General features: G+C 36.6%; 1 protein-coding gene across 1 annotated transcript in view; it reads left to right on the top strand.

Annotated features, from left to right (window-relative positions):
* The window catches only part of LOC136033717 (arginine-glutamic acid dipeptide repeats protein-like), a 185,175-nt gene that overhangs the window by 61,330 nt on the left and 107,855 nt on the right, over nucleotides 1-15,990 (top strand). The window contains exon 2 of the mRNA XM_065714601.1: nucleotides 1,896-2,306. Coding sequence (XP_065570673.1) covers nucleotides 1,943-2,306 — 364 coding nt within the window. The 5' untranslated portion in view covers nucleotides 1,896-1,942. The remainder of the gene's footprint in view (nucleotides 1-1,895; nucleotides 2,307-15,990) is intronic.

Here is a 15,990-nt window from a genome sequence, read left to right as displayed (position 1 = left end):
TACGTAACGAACTTCTATATTCGTATGTTTTTATTACTTATATAGGAGGGGATTTGCCCACTCGTCAATACCTCGCTCTTTACATTAAAGCTTAAATTTTGTCCTAATTCTTTAAGAATAACCCCTGAATCACAAAGGCCGTAGAATAGTTGATATTACTTAAAATACTTTAGCGTAAAGAGTGAGGTATTAGGAACCCCTTATATGCTTAATATTTTCTGTTCGTTTTAAGTTTTAATACTGCTCCTTACTTTCAGTTGAAAAAAATTTCTCATATTTATTTTTTTCATTGTTTTTTAAATAATGCTAGGAAATCCTGCGCCCACTTCATGGGAATTTTCTTCCCCAATGACAAATTCCTCCATGGAAATTTTCCCGCCCACATAACCACCTCTTCTCAGCCCCTCCTCCCAACCAAAAAATCCCCCTGAAAACGTCTGTACACTTCCCAATAACTATTACTATATGCAAACACTGGTCAAAGTTTGTAACTTTCAGCCCCTCCCACGGGGACTGTGGGGGAGTAAGTCGTCCCCAAAGACATAGTTATAAAGTTTTTCGACTATGTTTAATAAAATGGCTCAGAATTTAAATCTGCGGACTTTGGGAAAAAACGAGTGTGGGAGGGGGCCTAGGTGCCCTCCAATTTTTTAGTCACTTAAAAAGGGCACTAGAACTTTTCATTTCCGTTCGAATGAGTCCTCTCGCAAAATTCTAGGTCCCTTGGGTCGATGTGATCACCCCTGGGGAAAGGAAAAAACAAAACAAATAAACACGCATCCGTGATCTGTCTTCTGGCAAAAAAAATACAAAATTCCACATTTTTGTAGATAGGAGCTTGAAACTTGTACATTAGGGCTCTCTGGTACGCTGAATATGATGGTGGGATTTTCGTTAAGATCCTAGGACTTTTAAGGGTTGTTACCCCCCTATTTTCTAAAATAAGGCAAATATTCTCAGGCTCGTAATTTTTGATGGGCAAGACTAAACCTGATGAAACTTATATATTTAAAATCAGCATTAAAATGCAATTCTTTTGATGTAACTATTGGTATCAAAATGTCGTTTTTTAAATTTTGGTTACTATTGAGCCGGGTCGCTCCTTACTACAGTTCGTTACCACGAACGGTTTGATTTTTGTTAAGGTTACTCACCTGATCCTTGCGCTGAAACCAATTTTCTCAGGAGCGTAGCTTTTGATGATTAGCGGTAAACTTGATGAACTTTATGTATTTGGACTCAGCATAAAAAACCAATTCTTTTGAGGTATTAATTGTATCGAAGGTTTGTTTTTAGAATTTCGACTACTATTGACCCGAGTCGTTCCCTACTTACGGTTTGCTGCCACGAACTACTTGATGTCCTGATTTTGAGAGCTGAAATCCACGACCCAAGTCATTCGCCTTTTTATTTACAATTTTGTATTTAGGCCCATTCCCTGAAGAGCCTCCTCATATGAATGGATTTTCAGCCGTGTGTATTGCCTAGTTGAACGAACATGGGCTCTGTTTGGCTGGGAATAGGGGTACCACACCCTTCGCTACTCAAAGAATTAAACAATTCGTGAAATGCGTCTCATAGTGGAGAAAAACTATTGGATTTTATCCTGCCCAGTCCACGGATTTATTGGCTTCCCCCTCCCTCCATAAATTTAAATGATGTCTCTGAACCGAAGCGATAAATGTAATAATAGACTTTGCTTCAGATTTTGTAGTAATGACCGCACTATGAAAAAAAATAACGTTTTATGGTACTAAGTTGTGTTGAAGTTTGTAACTCAACATGTTTTTTTAACAACTTTAATAAATGTTTAGTCTACTAATTTTTCCAGTTGTAGCTTATTTTCTAGATAGGGGAAGATTTTAAAAGTCAGTAATTTTAAATTTGCATTGCAGGATGGATATAACAGCATAGTTCAGTGTTTTGCGGTGACTGTGCTTTAATGAATATGAGAAAAGAATCGTCAAATAATGGTGACAAAACAAAAGAAAGTAACGAAAAGATGACAAAAGATCAACCTCTCAGCCGAGGAGGTACCCCTCGCAAAACGAGAAGCAGCTCTAGTCCGGCGATGGATAAGGATGAGGAGAGTACGTCAAACTCGGCTGCCGAAACTAAGAATCGTGACAGCTGTGACAATAGCTCAACAGAAACGACTGAAGAGGAAGAAGTTTTGACCGAAGAAGAAATTATGATTAATTTACATGGGAAGAAACAAGGTATCCGTGGGCGGGCTTGGAAAAATGGCGATGGAGACTACTTGCGCTTCCTTTGCTTAGATGATGGTTGTGACTACAGACCTGGAGGTATGCTTCTATTTACTTCGGTTATGCTACAAACATGTAGCATAACCGATTTTGCGTTTCTTTGCGATTTTGTGTTTTGATGCAAACATACCCGAGTGTAGTTACTTTTTTATAGTGTGGGGGGAGGATCAATGAAGAAAAATGGAAAAACATGCGCATTATGTGAAAATGTAGGATCTTGCAGGGCAAATTGTAAAAAAAAGAACTTGAGAATTCAGAAGCGTAAGGGGATTGACCATCCCTTCACTTTTTCTGTTCTTGACTCTAGACATTGGAGGCGTTTTATTCGTTTTTATGTTTCAGCACACTAGGTTTCTGTGTGTAATTCCATCAAAATTTGGGTCTCGCCAGATTTTGAGTTAGAAATGCTTTGCATGTCTTAGTACGGTCTCCTTTAAAATTACATTTTAACAAATAGATTGACCGCAATTCCCCCTCCATCCTCCAAGTATAAAAAATTAAAGAAATTCAAACTTTACCTTTTATCTGGGCCTATGTGTCCCCCTTTCTCCGCGGAAAATTCCCCTTGGGTAATTTCGGATGTTCACTATAACGGAAATGCAAATTTCTACTCACCTGTTTAAGTCAGATGGAAAGCTATTACGTGGCCTATAGTAAAGAGCTATAAGGGCTCGATGCATTACTATTTATTTAATTTTTCCCAGATGCTTTTCATATGGAAGGGTGGTCGTATAAATTTCGGAGGGGGGTCATTCAGTCGGAAACCGAAGGTTCCATTGCTATTTTGAAGATGCAAAAGTGATCGGGAGGCAACCACCCCCTCTCATGCCCTTTTCCCACTGTTGTTAGAGAGGTTTTAATGCCAAAATATCCTAGCTCTCATTGAGCCTTCAAGTAAACACAGAATTAGTTCTAAAGAAGGGAAGAGAGTGGATGTAGATATTGATATTTAATTCTTCTTTATTTCTGGGAATATTTCTGGTCTACGCTATTGCTATGAAAGCGTAGGAGTTTAATAACGTTAAACTCCATAATTACTAGAATTTATTCTGTATAGGAGGGGCTGCCCCTTCCTCATCCCCAACATTCCCCTTATGGTCCTAGAAACTTCGGAGGATGCTCATTCGACCGAAAATTGAGAGTTCTAGTTCTTTTTATAAATCAAAAGTGATTGGAGACCAACAAGCCCCTGTCTTAAAACTGCTTTTGATATCAGGTTCTTTTGTTACCCCATAGGACATCTGATCGATATTTTGGGGTACCTATTTTGCACTTTATATGGGGCAGCTTAATTTTGTATGTTGGAGAATTATCCAGGGGGACGTCGGCTCCCTTTTATCTATAATGCCCCTCTCCTTCCCTTCTTCGAATCAGTATAATGGCCGTGTTTTTTTTTTAACTGGATGTCCACCTCTCTAAGCGTTTTTTTCCCTATTTCTTGGTTTTAGCGACGGTTGCAACCTAATAAAGAGCAAGACACGACACGCAGTTACAAAAATGGAAAATTAGTTTAAGAAATAATTCCAATAAGGAAAATAAAATCAACGGTGCTTATTCAGGAACGATAAGTCCTACCCGGATTCAATCTCATGATATTTTGTAATGAACAGAAAAGTGTATTTGTTATTGGTGCCATCTCTGAAATTGCTGGGGATTGGAGGCTAGTTGGACCTTCTTAAGAGAGGTATTATACAGAAAATTTCTCAATATGAATGCTGAATCCGTTTGTTTCTTAAGCATAGTGCCAAATATCATGTCGAACTGGACTTTATTATCTACTTAGCAAATGAAGCTAGGTATACTAAAGCCGCTTTAGTCTTGTAACTTATCCTGAGCCAGATCTGGTGTGTAAAAGCTACTGTAGGGTGTCCTCTCGATAGGAACTGAAGTCTAGTGAGAATCTCTTTGGATTGATCTTATTGAGAGAATCGATTGACATGAACACAGTTGTAGATAAGCCGTTTTTGAACTCATTGGCCCTTTGACTTATGTAGATAAAGTTCCTTTTTTTTCTTGGGACTACCTTCCTGCTCAAGAATCAATGTTTCGTTTCAGTAGCAAAACTAGAGTGACTTGTTTGAACAACAACCAAATTACCAAACGGTTATCCAATAGTAGCCTATATTGCTGCTTAATACTTTGTCGTAATATCAATTTCAGATCTAGGGGGAAACGGTGGTGACCGCTCTGACGCCTGAGTAGTTTTTTCCCCATATGCTCTTATATTTTTTTACGAGTCATTCGAGCAAACAAATACTGAAAAAAACGGTGCTGCTCTCCTCGCTTCCTCCTCCCAAAGTCCTGGATCTATATACAATATCCAATATATCTCTTAAATTTTGCTATACAAATTATTTTAAGCTAACTTAACGCTGATTCGTTTTCGCTTTGTTCTTCTTATGCCTTAATTTTCCAAGGATGAGGCTGCAAATTCTCATAGGGCACTTTTTTTTTGTTTTTTGCTTTGCTTTGCAATTTTGGTCCCTGTAGAATCTATTTGACTGAGTAAATTATATGGTGACGACCAATTTGTATTCATAAGATTAAATGCCTTCCCCTGACTTTTTCGTAATGCAAGGCTGGGATATCTGGAGATTGATTGGTTAGTTGAAAATCACCGTTTCATCGTCAATGCGATTGAAACTTAATGGTGGTTTGCATTTTTCTCATATGGGTTCTACGAGTATGGCATGAATAAGGAAGTTTTGAATCGTTTCCTATGGGTATTAAGTAACCCCGTCTGACCTCTTTTGCATTATTGGCTACAAGCACTTCCTGTCATCAATTCACTGATGAAATCAATTGACACTGACATTAACTTTCTTTCCAAGAAAGAATAAATTAAATCAATCGGAAATATGTTTCAATATGTCATCATAGCCATTTTCAGATTTTCAACTTACAACTATCAGGATTACGAGGCGGGGCACAGGGACAAAGCAAAAGACTGGTTAAATATTTTGTTAACATTCGGGAAGTAGTAAAATCTTGATATTTTGTGGTTCCCGAGCACCTTCCCTTTTCCCCGAGTGCGTACGCATATAGCCTGATACAATTAGTGTATTTATCATTTTCACTGTTATTATATAGGTACACGGGGGCTATGAGGGTTTCTCTTGGGGGGTTGGTGGAAAACCTAAAAAGGTTACGTAGCCTAAATATAAAAAAGTAGGCAATTTAAAAGCAATCACTGTTGCTAATAATTAGATTGTAAATTCTTCAACCCGCTATCGGTACACTTACTTATTTGTGCATCATTTATTTATTAAGTTGATGTAGATCTGTGTCGTTAGCCGGACAGTTTACATGACAAAATATCATTGTTAACCAGGGTCGGATCTAGGACTTTTCTTTAGGGAGGGGCAACGGCTTGTTCATTTAATTTTTTTTTTTGCACTGAATTTTTGACAAAAGCGGTTTTCAATTTACTTTGTTCTCCTGTTATTTCTTTTCCCATGGCAATTGCTACCTTTTTATTGCATCTTTAATAAATCATCCTATCAAATACTTATCTGTCAAAAAGTCAAATAAATGACATGAAGATGACGCTGGATCCCTTCCAAGATCTTTATTTAGGGAAAGAGATTATCTGTACAAAGTGGAAATGGACACTGGTACGAATGGACTTCGAGAAATGTTAGAGAATCTAAGTTTTTCATATGGAATCAGAGGCATCATTCCAGGTTCGACAAAACGTTTCAAAAAACAGAAGAGGTAATTTGTGGGCCATCCCAGGTCTTGAAAAACACCTTTTTGAATAGTTTCCATTGTAAAATGCATTTTTTTTTGTATTTTCGCCGGAAAAATTGAAACAACAACAATTTTTTCCCCACCCCCAATTTTCATGAACTGACGACACTGCTAAAATTAGCTTTTTCGTGCGATCTAATGCTGTCGTAACCGCTGGAAAGACAGAGAATTAACTTTGAATAAATTCCTAAGATAGTTATTAAGCATCTTTAGTGAAGTAAATCTATCAGATTAAAACGTTTTGAAAATATTATTAAAGTTAAAGAGATATGGATACATTTGAAACTTACAAAGTACGTTTTCAGGTCTAATAAGCTCTTAGTTACTTCACAACCGTTCTCGGCGAATGTCAACCTTAAGTAGCTTCTGTGTAAGTTACTACGATTTACAACTTGCAATGCACCCAGAGATCAACTTTAAACTTAAACTTAAAATGAAGAGTATTATCCCGCTCTAAACATTAAAGATTGACTTTCCTGAAAGCATATTAGAATGTCAGATGTAGCCAGGTGTAATTGTGTTTATTTACTGCTTTTGTTTCCGAGTACACAAATTAAAAATAGTATTGTTTGAACCGGGGTCCGGTGTACTCCCCCCGTGAAAAAATCTCCGCACATACAAAATTGAGCCACCAAAAGGTAATTAAGACAAATAAAAAGAATGAAGAAAAGAAGTAATTAGGGAAATTCTACCTATATTCCAAAATACACGTAAAATATATGATGTAGAATCAAACAATTCATGGTAACGAACAATAAGTAACGAGCCACTAAGCCATTAGTAACCAAAACTTAAAAAAAAAATAGAATTTCGATAACAATAAATACACCAAAACATTTACCTGATTTTCAGAAATAGGAAAGACACCACAAAAAGATAAGCGATCGTAGTGAAAATTACATCATTTTATTCAGCATATTAAAGAACCCTACTATGGAGATTTCGAGTTTCTATCTGCAAAATGTGGAATTTCGTTTTTCCCAGAAGAAAAATCCCGGATACGTGTTCTTTTCTATGAGGTAATTTTAGTTGGAATATTACCCTATCAGTTGGTAAAAATCACCAGCTAATCAGTAAAATCCATTTCCCCCCTCCAAATATTTTGAACAGTGAGGCCTCTTGTTGGGACCAGGCCAAGTTAGTGTGAAGTACTCTTACTTCTTAGTCCCAGCCTGTCATCTATGTGCACTTCCATTATAGGACAACTCTTCTACAGTTGCCACTAACTTCAGATTTTTTTTTACCTTTATTTTACCCTGCTATGATAACTCATTCCCCAAAAACACATAAAATTACTGAAATAAACAAAAATGTAAAAAGAAATACATTAGGATGCTCTACGCCATACTTTTGCCTATATTTTGGAATATAAGTAGAATGTTCCAAAATTCCCTCTTTCCTTTATTTTTTTTTATTTGTCATATTTTCTTTTTGGCTGCCCAATTTTGTGTGTGGGAAAATTTTCCATTGGGAATTCCCCTAGTACTGTTTTAAACAAAAATCTAAAAAGAAATGCAATAGGATGTTCTACACCATACTTTTGCCTATATTTTGGAATATGCGTAGAATATTCCAAAATTACCTCTTTCCTTCATTTTTTTTTTTTTTTGCTTATCATACTTTCTTTTTGGCTGCCCAATTTTGCGCGTGGGAGAATTTCCCGCGGGGAATACCCTAGCACTGTTTAAAGCAAATTCAAAATGAGCCCTTTAGTTCAGAGCCATTGACTGGTTTAGGAAATAATAAAAAAAAGGTGCTTCATAGTTGAGCACACATCTGACGCTTGGGGGGTTGGGGGGAGTTGGACTTTGTAAGAATTTTCCCTCGGAGTGGGTGTGGTGGAAAGCACAAAACAGTAAGTAGGTATACAAAAGTAGGCAATTTAAAAACAATCGCTATTGTCACGACTAAGGTTGTAGTGCAATACATATCATATCATATCCACACTCACTTAGCAATGAATCGATTATTTGTTATTCTTTTTTATCAATTTATTGGTAGACTGTGTTCGTTAGCTTTGCAATTTGATGAAAATAAATTATTTTTAAAAAGGATAGTATAAAGATTTTTTTTGGGGGGGATCAGACGAATTATAGGGGAATCAGACGGGGTATAAAAATAATTTTGTGTAGGGGGGACTAAGGCTCTTCGTACCTGAATTTTAAAGACCAATTTATGAGTCTGAGAAGGATTTGTTGGTTTATTACAAGAAATAATCCTTTTACCTGTATTTTCTGACTAATTTACGAGTCGGAGACAAATTTTTTGGAGTTGGGTCAAACCTCCCACCCCTCGGTCATGTCCTCCACCTGTATCAGACCTATGCAAATTACTTAAATACTATCGCTTTTCAATTTAGAATCGCGTTCAGTCACAAATGTCCTTAAGAGAGTGGAGAGGTGGTACTGTGGGTGTTTGTCACCTCTTCAATAACAAAGAATATTGATTCTGACCAGTATCGAATTGGCCAGACCTTTTCTGCAAAAGTGAAGTTGTGACTTTTTTGGGCGGAGGGGTATAAACACGCACTAAGAACGATAGGTACATGACCATAGAGAAAAAAAATGTATATAAATGGTAATGCCTTTCTTGTGAAAAACAAATAAAAAATATTTAAAATAAATACGAATCCTCTTAACTTTAAGAAAATATAGTGTACCATTGCTATATTTTTAGTGTGTTTGAAATCAGCTAGATTTGTAGCCTAAGGTTATAAAACCGTAAACTGAAGTTAATAATATGCGAAATAAATTTCGAAGGATTTATAAATGTCAAGAAAAACTAATCTAGACAAACCTCTGCGGGTTGTTGCTATGTCTTTGATATTTGTGAGATTACCTATCTCATTATCTTTTGACTCTCAAATAAGCATACACCCCTGCACGGAAACAGAGAAACAATCTAGCAAATTCCGAGGGAGGGGAATCCATCGGCTCTTAGCACATGCCTGCTGACACAACTTACTCTCATCAACAATCGGTAAACAAACAATTAAACTTAGTAATTTTATATAAAGTCCTATAAAACAAGTTCTTACAGGCGGTAGTTGTGGGTAATATAATTAGACAAATATTTACAGAGCATATAGTAGATTGTAGTCTTTGGTTATCGCAAATGTGGATGGTGTTCTGCGATCAATTATGCACACTGTCAAATTAAATCCAAATTTCAAATCATGATAAGCTAATTAAATTTAAATACGAAGAAGCCAAATTGTGATTTTTTTTTGTAAATTAATCCATCAGTCTTTTTGAAACTGGTTCTTTAGTCATTCAGCCTCTTTACCGTTAACATCATGATAGGCTAATGAAATTGTAAAATATTATTTTTTTTTCTGATTTGATATAACTGTCATGACCTTTTTTTTTTTGAGTCAGTAAAGTAATGGCTTAATTTTCAAACACTATTTTTATTAATTGTCAAATACGGGAAATACAGAAAGCTCTGGTGCCAATTCAAAAAAAAAATGTTGGGTGAGGGTGTGCATTTTCACTTTTAAACGAAGATACAAAAGAAAGTTATTATTACACCCAGAGAAGGTAAATCTCCAATGGTGTCAATTAAGGGGGGGAGGGTGGCCCCTGTATTTTATAAAAGGTTTGGTACTTTTTAATTACACGGAACACCCCCAACAAGTGTAGTTCGGTTAATCCTAATGAAATATAACCTTCATATTAGTTTGTATAATAATATAATTTAGGCTACATGTTTGCACATTAGGATGGTGGTGGTGGGGTGTTTTCCGTATGATTGACAAGTACCAAATGTTTCTTTTTTTGGGGGAGGGGGGCTTATTTTCATTGAAAAATACTTATTGTGACGTTTTCTATTAGAAAAAAAATTCAAAATGCGTCAAATTTGCCCTCGTTCTAGCTTTAAAAAATATATTTCACCCCCACCCCCCTTTAAATTTCTGCGAATTGTCGCCAATGGAATAGCCCCCGTCCACTTGTTGGCACTGATAGGCAGATGTCTGTTTAGGAGGTGGCGAATCATTCCTGGGACAGGGAATCTTAATCAAAAAGGGACATTTTACGGCAATCGTAAATATAAATAGAATTTTGATACGTTTACAATATTTCTTTCTGACCCATTAGGATATATATATGTACGCTCTTCTGCTCTGGGCATCACTCTATCTTTCAATAAACTATTCCTCTTAAGGAGATTTTCTCCGCTAGAAACGACTGTCACTATTTTAAATGAAAACGAAAGTATATAAAGACGACAAAAATCGGTTTCTATATTAGAAATAAAATTTCTCTGGCTTTTTCCCGGTCCAATAGGGGAAATATAAATGGAAGTTCTCCTTTTATAATCACCGCTCAGTGAGAAAGGAAAAAGTTTATGTGATTGAGTTCTTCTAAATGCAACCTTTAGGGAGAAGTCGTTTCTTTCAATCGTGCTAAGAAGAAAAATGAATTTCTTTGTATTATGTTTATTTATGACACTGCGATTCAATATATACTAGAGCAACTCCAATTTTGTACCAAATAGGGCAGTTAAAAAAAAATTATTTTGTTGTTTTATTTTTCTTTTCATTTTTTTTTGCTTTTCTTTTCTCCTCTTTGTGCTGAATTGATTGGATTCTATTTAATCTATTTTTTCATTCTGTTCAATATTTTTTTTTATCTCTGAATTGCTGATTCAATGACTCGTATGTCTGCCCGCCCCCCTTTAACAGGCCAAGGAACTTTTTTGGGGATTAATATAGTTTATTCATTAATTCTTATTTCATTATGAATAAAATGTTACCATATCTTAACTCATAACATTAATAACAAAATTTATAACAATAGCTAAGCTAGGAAAATATAGCTTAGTTTTTTAGAACCTTGGTATTGATTATTGCCTTTTTCATTTATTGCTTTGTTGTTTTTCCTTCTTCTTACATTTTACTGCTTTTTATGGCACTTGGTATTAACCAAGTGACATATAGCGATCACAAATTCTGTCGGTCTGTCTGTCGGTCCCGGTTTTGCTACTTTAGGCACTTCCAGGTAAGCTAGGACGGTGAAATTTGGCAGGCGTATCAGGGACCGGACCAGATTAAATTAGAAATAGTCTTTTTCTCGATTTGACCATCTGGGGGGAGTGGGGGCCCGGTTAATTCGGGAAAAATAGAAAAATGAGGTATTTTTAACTTACGAACAGGTGATGGGATCTTAATGAAATTTGATGTTTGGAAGGATATCGTGTCTCAGAGCTCTTATTTTAAATCCCGACCAGATCTGGTGACATTGGAGGGAGTTGGAGGGGGAAACTTAAAATCTTGGAAAACGCTTAGAGTGGTGGGATCGGGATGAAACTTGGTGGGAAAAGTAATCACAAGTCCTAGACACGTGATTGACATAACCGGAACGGATCTGCTCTGTTTGGAGGAGTTAAAATTAGAAAAATGAGGTATTTTTAACTTACGAAGGAGTGATTGGATCTCAATGAAATTTGAAGTTCGGAATGATATCGTATCTCAGAGTTCTTATCTTAAATCCCAACTGGATCCGAAGACGAGGGAGGAATTGAGGGGAGGGAACCTAAAATCTTGGAAAACGCTTAGAGTGGATGGATCGGGATGAAACTTGGTGGGAAAAATAAGCACAAGTCCTAGATACGTGATTGACATAACCGGAACGGATCTACTCTCTTTGGTGTAGTTTGGGGGGGAGAGGGCTAATTCTGAAAAATTCGAAAAAATGAGGTATTTTTAACTTACGAAGAGTGATCGGATCTTAATGAATTTTGATGTTTGGAAGGATATTATGTCTCAGACCTCTTATTTTAAATCCCGACCGGATCCGATGAAGATGAAGTTGGGGAGGGGGAACCTAAAATCTTGGAAAACGCTTAGATTCTAGGGATCGGGATGAAACTTGGTGGGAAAAATAAGCAAAAGTCCTAGAAACGGGATTGATATAACCGGAACGAATCTGCTCTCTTTGGGAGAATTGGGGGGGGGGGGGGGTTCATTCTAAAAAATTAGAAAAAATGAGGTATTTTTAACTTATGAAAGAGTGATCGTATCTTAATGAAATTCCATATTTAGAAGGACCTCGAAACTCAGATCTCTTATTTTAAATCCCGACCAGATCCAGTTTCATTAAAGGGGAGGGACTCGAAATCTTGAAAAACGCTTAAAACGGAGAGATCAGGATGAAACTTGGTGAAAAGAATAAGCACAAGTCTAAGATAGGTGACTGACATAACCGGACCAGATCTGCTCTCTTTGGTGGAGTTGGGGGGGGGGTAATTCGGAAAACTTAGAAAAAATGAGTTATTTGTAACTTACGAACGGGTGATTAGATCTTAATGAAATTTGATATGTAGAAGGATCTTGTGCTTTAGAACTCTCGTTTTAAATCCCGACCTGATCCGAAGACTTTGTAGGGAGTTTGAGGGGGAAACCGGAATTCTTGGAAAACGTGAAAATGGAGGTATCTTACGAATGGGTGATCGGATCTCAATGAAACTTGATATATAGAAGAATCTTATGTCTCAGATGCTCCATTTTCAATTCGAATCGGATCCAGGGACATAAAGGGTTGGAGGGGGGAAACAGAAATCTTGGAAACCGGAAATCTTGGAAAACGCTTAGAGTGAAGAGATCGGGATGAAACTTGATGGGAAGAATAAGCACAAGTTATAGATACGAGATTGACATAGTTGGTACGGATCCGTTCTCTTTGGGGGAAGTGGGGGCTGTTAATTTTGAAAAATTAGAAAAATTGAGGTATTTTTAACTTCAGAATGGGTGACAGGATTTTAATGAAATTTGATAACTAGAAGGAACTCGTGTCTCAGAGCTCTTCTTTCAAATCCCGACCAGATCTGTTGACATTGGGGGAGTTGGAGGGGGAAACCGGAAATCTTGGAAAACGCTTATAAATGTCGTAGATGCATAATTGACGTAACCGGGCTTGATCCGCTCTCTTTGGGGGAGTTAGGTGGTGGAGTTCAGTGCTTTGGCTAGTTTAGTGCTTCTGGACGTGCTAGGACGATGAAAATTGGTAGGCTTGTCAAGGAGCTGCACAAATTGACATGATAAAGTTGTTTTCCTCGATTCGACCATCTGGGGGGTTGAAGGGAGAGCAAAAATAAGAAAAATTGAGGTATTTTTAACTTACGAGTGGGTGATCGGATCTTAATGAATTTTGATATTTAGAAGGACCTCGTGACTCAGAGCTCTTATTTTAAATCCCGATCGGCGTTAAGCCTCTGATTTTCCTTTTAAAGCAATCTATTGATTGTTAGAATTTTGCTAGAGCTCAAACCATATGATAGGGCTTTTTATATAAAAAAGCCCTGTCACGTCAATAGTATATGTAGTGTGGTGACTATAATGAAAAACCCCTTTCTTTGGCCCTTCAGAAATTTGTTGATTGAGCCTTTTACCTGAGTGGTAATCAGCCATATTTTCTGTCGCCCTGAATTTCAGTTAAATCTCTTGGTTCCCGCCTTTTAACTATTACCTTCAAAGTATGTGTGGAAAATGCAAAAATTTGCTGATAAATCCATGTAATTATTATATTATCTATATATTACAAAAATAAACAAAATAGAAAATTGAAATTGCCAAAAAAAACTAAGCGTGTTTCTATGTCTAAAATTAAGTAACCTTTGGAACTCTATGCCGAAATTCATATTGTTAAAATTCCCACAATACAGTTTATATAGTTCACTTTTACATTTCCTATTTCGAATCCCCCCCCACCTGCTGAAGGAAGTTATGCGAATGGTTCTGGTCCTAGTGTGATTGTTCTGAGCATGATAGTAGTGGGATTTGCTTGTCAATCTAGTGGCCTCTACAAAAGAAGGCAAAAGTTCTTGCTAAATACTGTAGCTTAAAAATACGTATATGCTAAATAACGTAACGAAGTCTTGTAAACAATAATAAACCTGTTATATTATACAGTAGAGTAGTTCCTAAATTCCTTTTGGCTGAATATACAACCTTACCATCTCTAAAGTCTTGAAGCACCTCTCCCCTGGGATGCCTAGGTTTAAAATGGATTTGGGACTTAGCGCATAAGGCGAGCCTAAAAGGTCATTAACTTTGTCAAAAGTACCTCTACCCAGAGCTGCGGACCAAATACGGCTCTTGAATCGTTCTTATTCATATCCGACCATTTGCGCTGCATCAATACAAATTTGCCGAACGGTTTTTGTAAAAGTGTTTTTGCACTACGCACCTTTTTTACGAAATTAGAACATGCAATTATAATTCTTTCTTTAGTGATTATTTGATAGCATTGTTTTAATTAACCTTGATTAAAAAAAAAAAAAAAAAACGCTTGAAGTTCTGGTTTTCAGAATAAGAGCACAAGACAGTGGCGTAAGTATTATGAATACTAGAAAAAATCTTATCACATTTCTCGATTTACCATAGAAACAGCTCTAGAAAAAAATTATACAAACGCATTTTTCAATTCAGAACCATAATGTCACGTCAAACAAAAAAAAAAAAACTATGCAAAAAATATATCTGACGGAAAACTTCCAACCCCCTCCCCCCAAAAAAAACTGAGTATCAACCTTGGGAGTGTGTTCCGAGGAGAAAACCGAGCGCCCTACGTAAATAACCGCAGTTTTATTTGCGCCACAATTTATTTGTCTAGTTGTTTAAACAGTTCTTTTTAATTGTGTAAGCGGCATTGATTTAGCTGCTACAGTTTGCTGATAGGCCAAATATCTTTTTCTCTATTTTGTATGATAATCCATGTTATCTGCCATGTCAGACATTGTCGTTTGGCAAGGATGTTGAATACTACTTCTGGATCACAGTTTAAATTCTCATTCAAATTTTTTTCAGTGTAAATACCAAACTAATTTTACTGTCGACACAGAGATCTGGACCTCCGCCACTTAAAAGTTTTGGAAATGTGGACTAGTTCACAGTTCAAATTCATCTTAACAGTTTTCATTTTACGGCTTTCAAATTTATGAAACTGAGTATTTTCGAGGGACTTGCCGCTCTCTGCCACATGGTATACATCTTGAAGTGCTACTTGTTTCCCCACGCTTGGCACACTTCCACCCCCCTCGTGTCACATCATGCTACGCTTGGCATACTTTACATCGCAAGTGGTATATTTTTCCATTCTAGGCACCCCCATCTAGCGTATTTTCGGAAGCCGGTAACCCCTCGGGTATAGAAAAAAATTTTGAAATAAGGAAGATTTCTTATTTTAAATCTTGTTAAGGTACCTGTTTCTCGAACTATTTTTTTTCAATTTATTGAGGAGGGAATCTTTTCGGACCAGTCGTGTTAGAGTTGACCTCTGACATGACCTCTAAATTTGGCTCATACTAGCTATGCTTTTGAATCGAAGCTAAATAGGCTACCTGATTACGTTTTTCAAACAAATAAATTGATTGAATGATTCCCCCCTCTCAAATAAAAATTAAGAGGCGTTGTCGTTCAAATACGTCTGCTAAAGCAAGCCTCATTGCCCATGTATGAATTTGAACGAGGAAACATCACATTTTAGCCTTGTTTGCGGATTCAATAATTACGGATTTCTGGTCTAATAAAAAAATAGGGTTTTTGAGGCAGGCACAGACCTATGGGGTTGAGTTCTTGTGCGTGGGTGCGTCCAAACACACTTATTCTTATGATTTTTGCCAGTGTCCTGCAATTTGTATAAGTCCCGTGTAAGCTGTTAGATTTGTTGCTGTTTTGATGGATTTTCTTCCCCTAAAATAGGTTGTTGAGCAGCTAGCCCGAGGAATCAAAATCCTATTAGCCTTGGTGAATTTATATATTATTTTCCATTTAATTATTAATTTTGCATTGCCGCATTTACTTAATTTGAATTCTTCTTCTTGTTATATTCGAACTTGTTTATTATTTCAGGAATCCGATCTTGCTGAAATTTGAATGTGAAATTTGTATTTTTTTTTCTTACGATATTGTAATTATTTTTAGACCTTTCGATTGGTTTAGTGTAAACATAGATTGCATGAACGAGCCATATAC

Source organism: Artemia franciscana, chromosome 12 (genome assembly GCF_032884065.1).
Source record: "Artemia franciscana chromosome 12, ASM3288406v1, whole genome shotgun sequence".
In the NCBI taxonomy this organism is placed as follows: domain Eukaryota; kingdom Metazoa; phylum Arthropoda; class Branchiopoda; order Anostraca; family Artemiidae; genus Artemia; species Artemia franciscana.
This window is presented reverse-complemented; position numbering and strand designations above follow the sequence as displayed.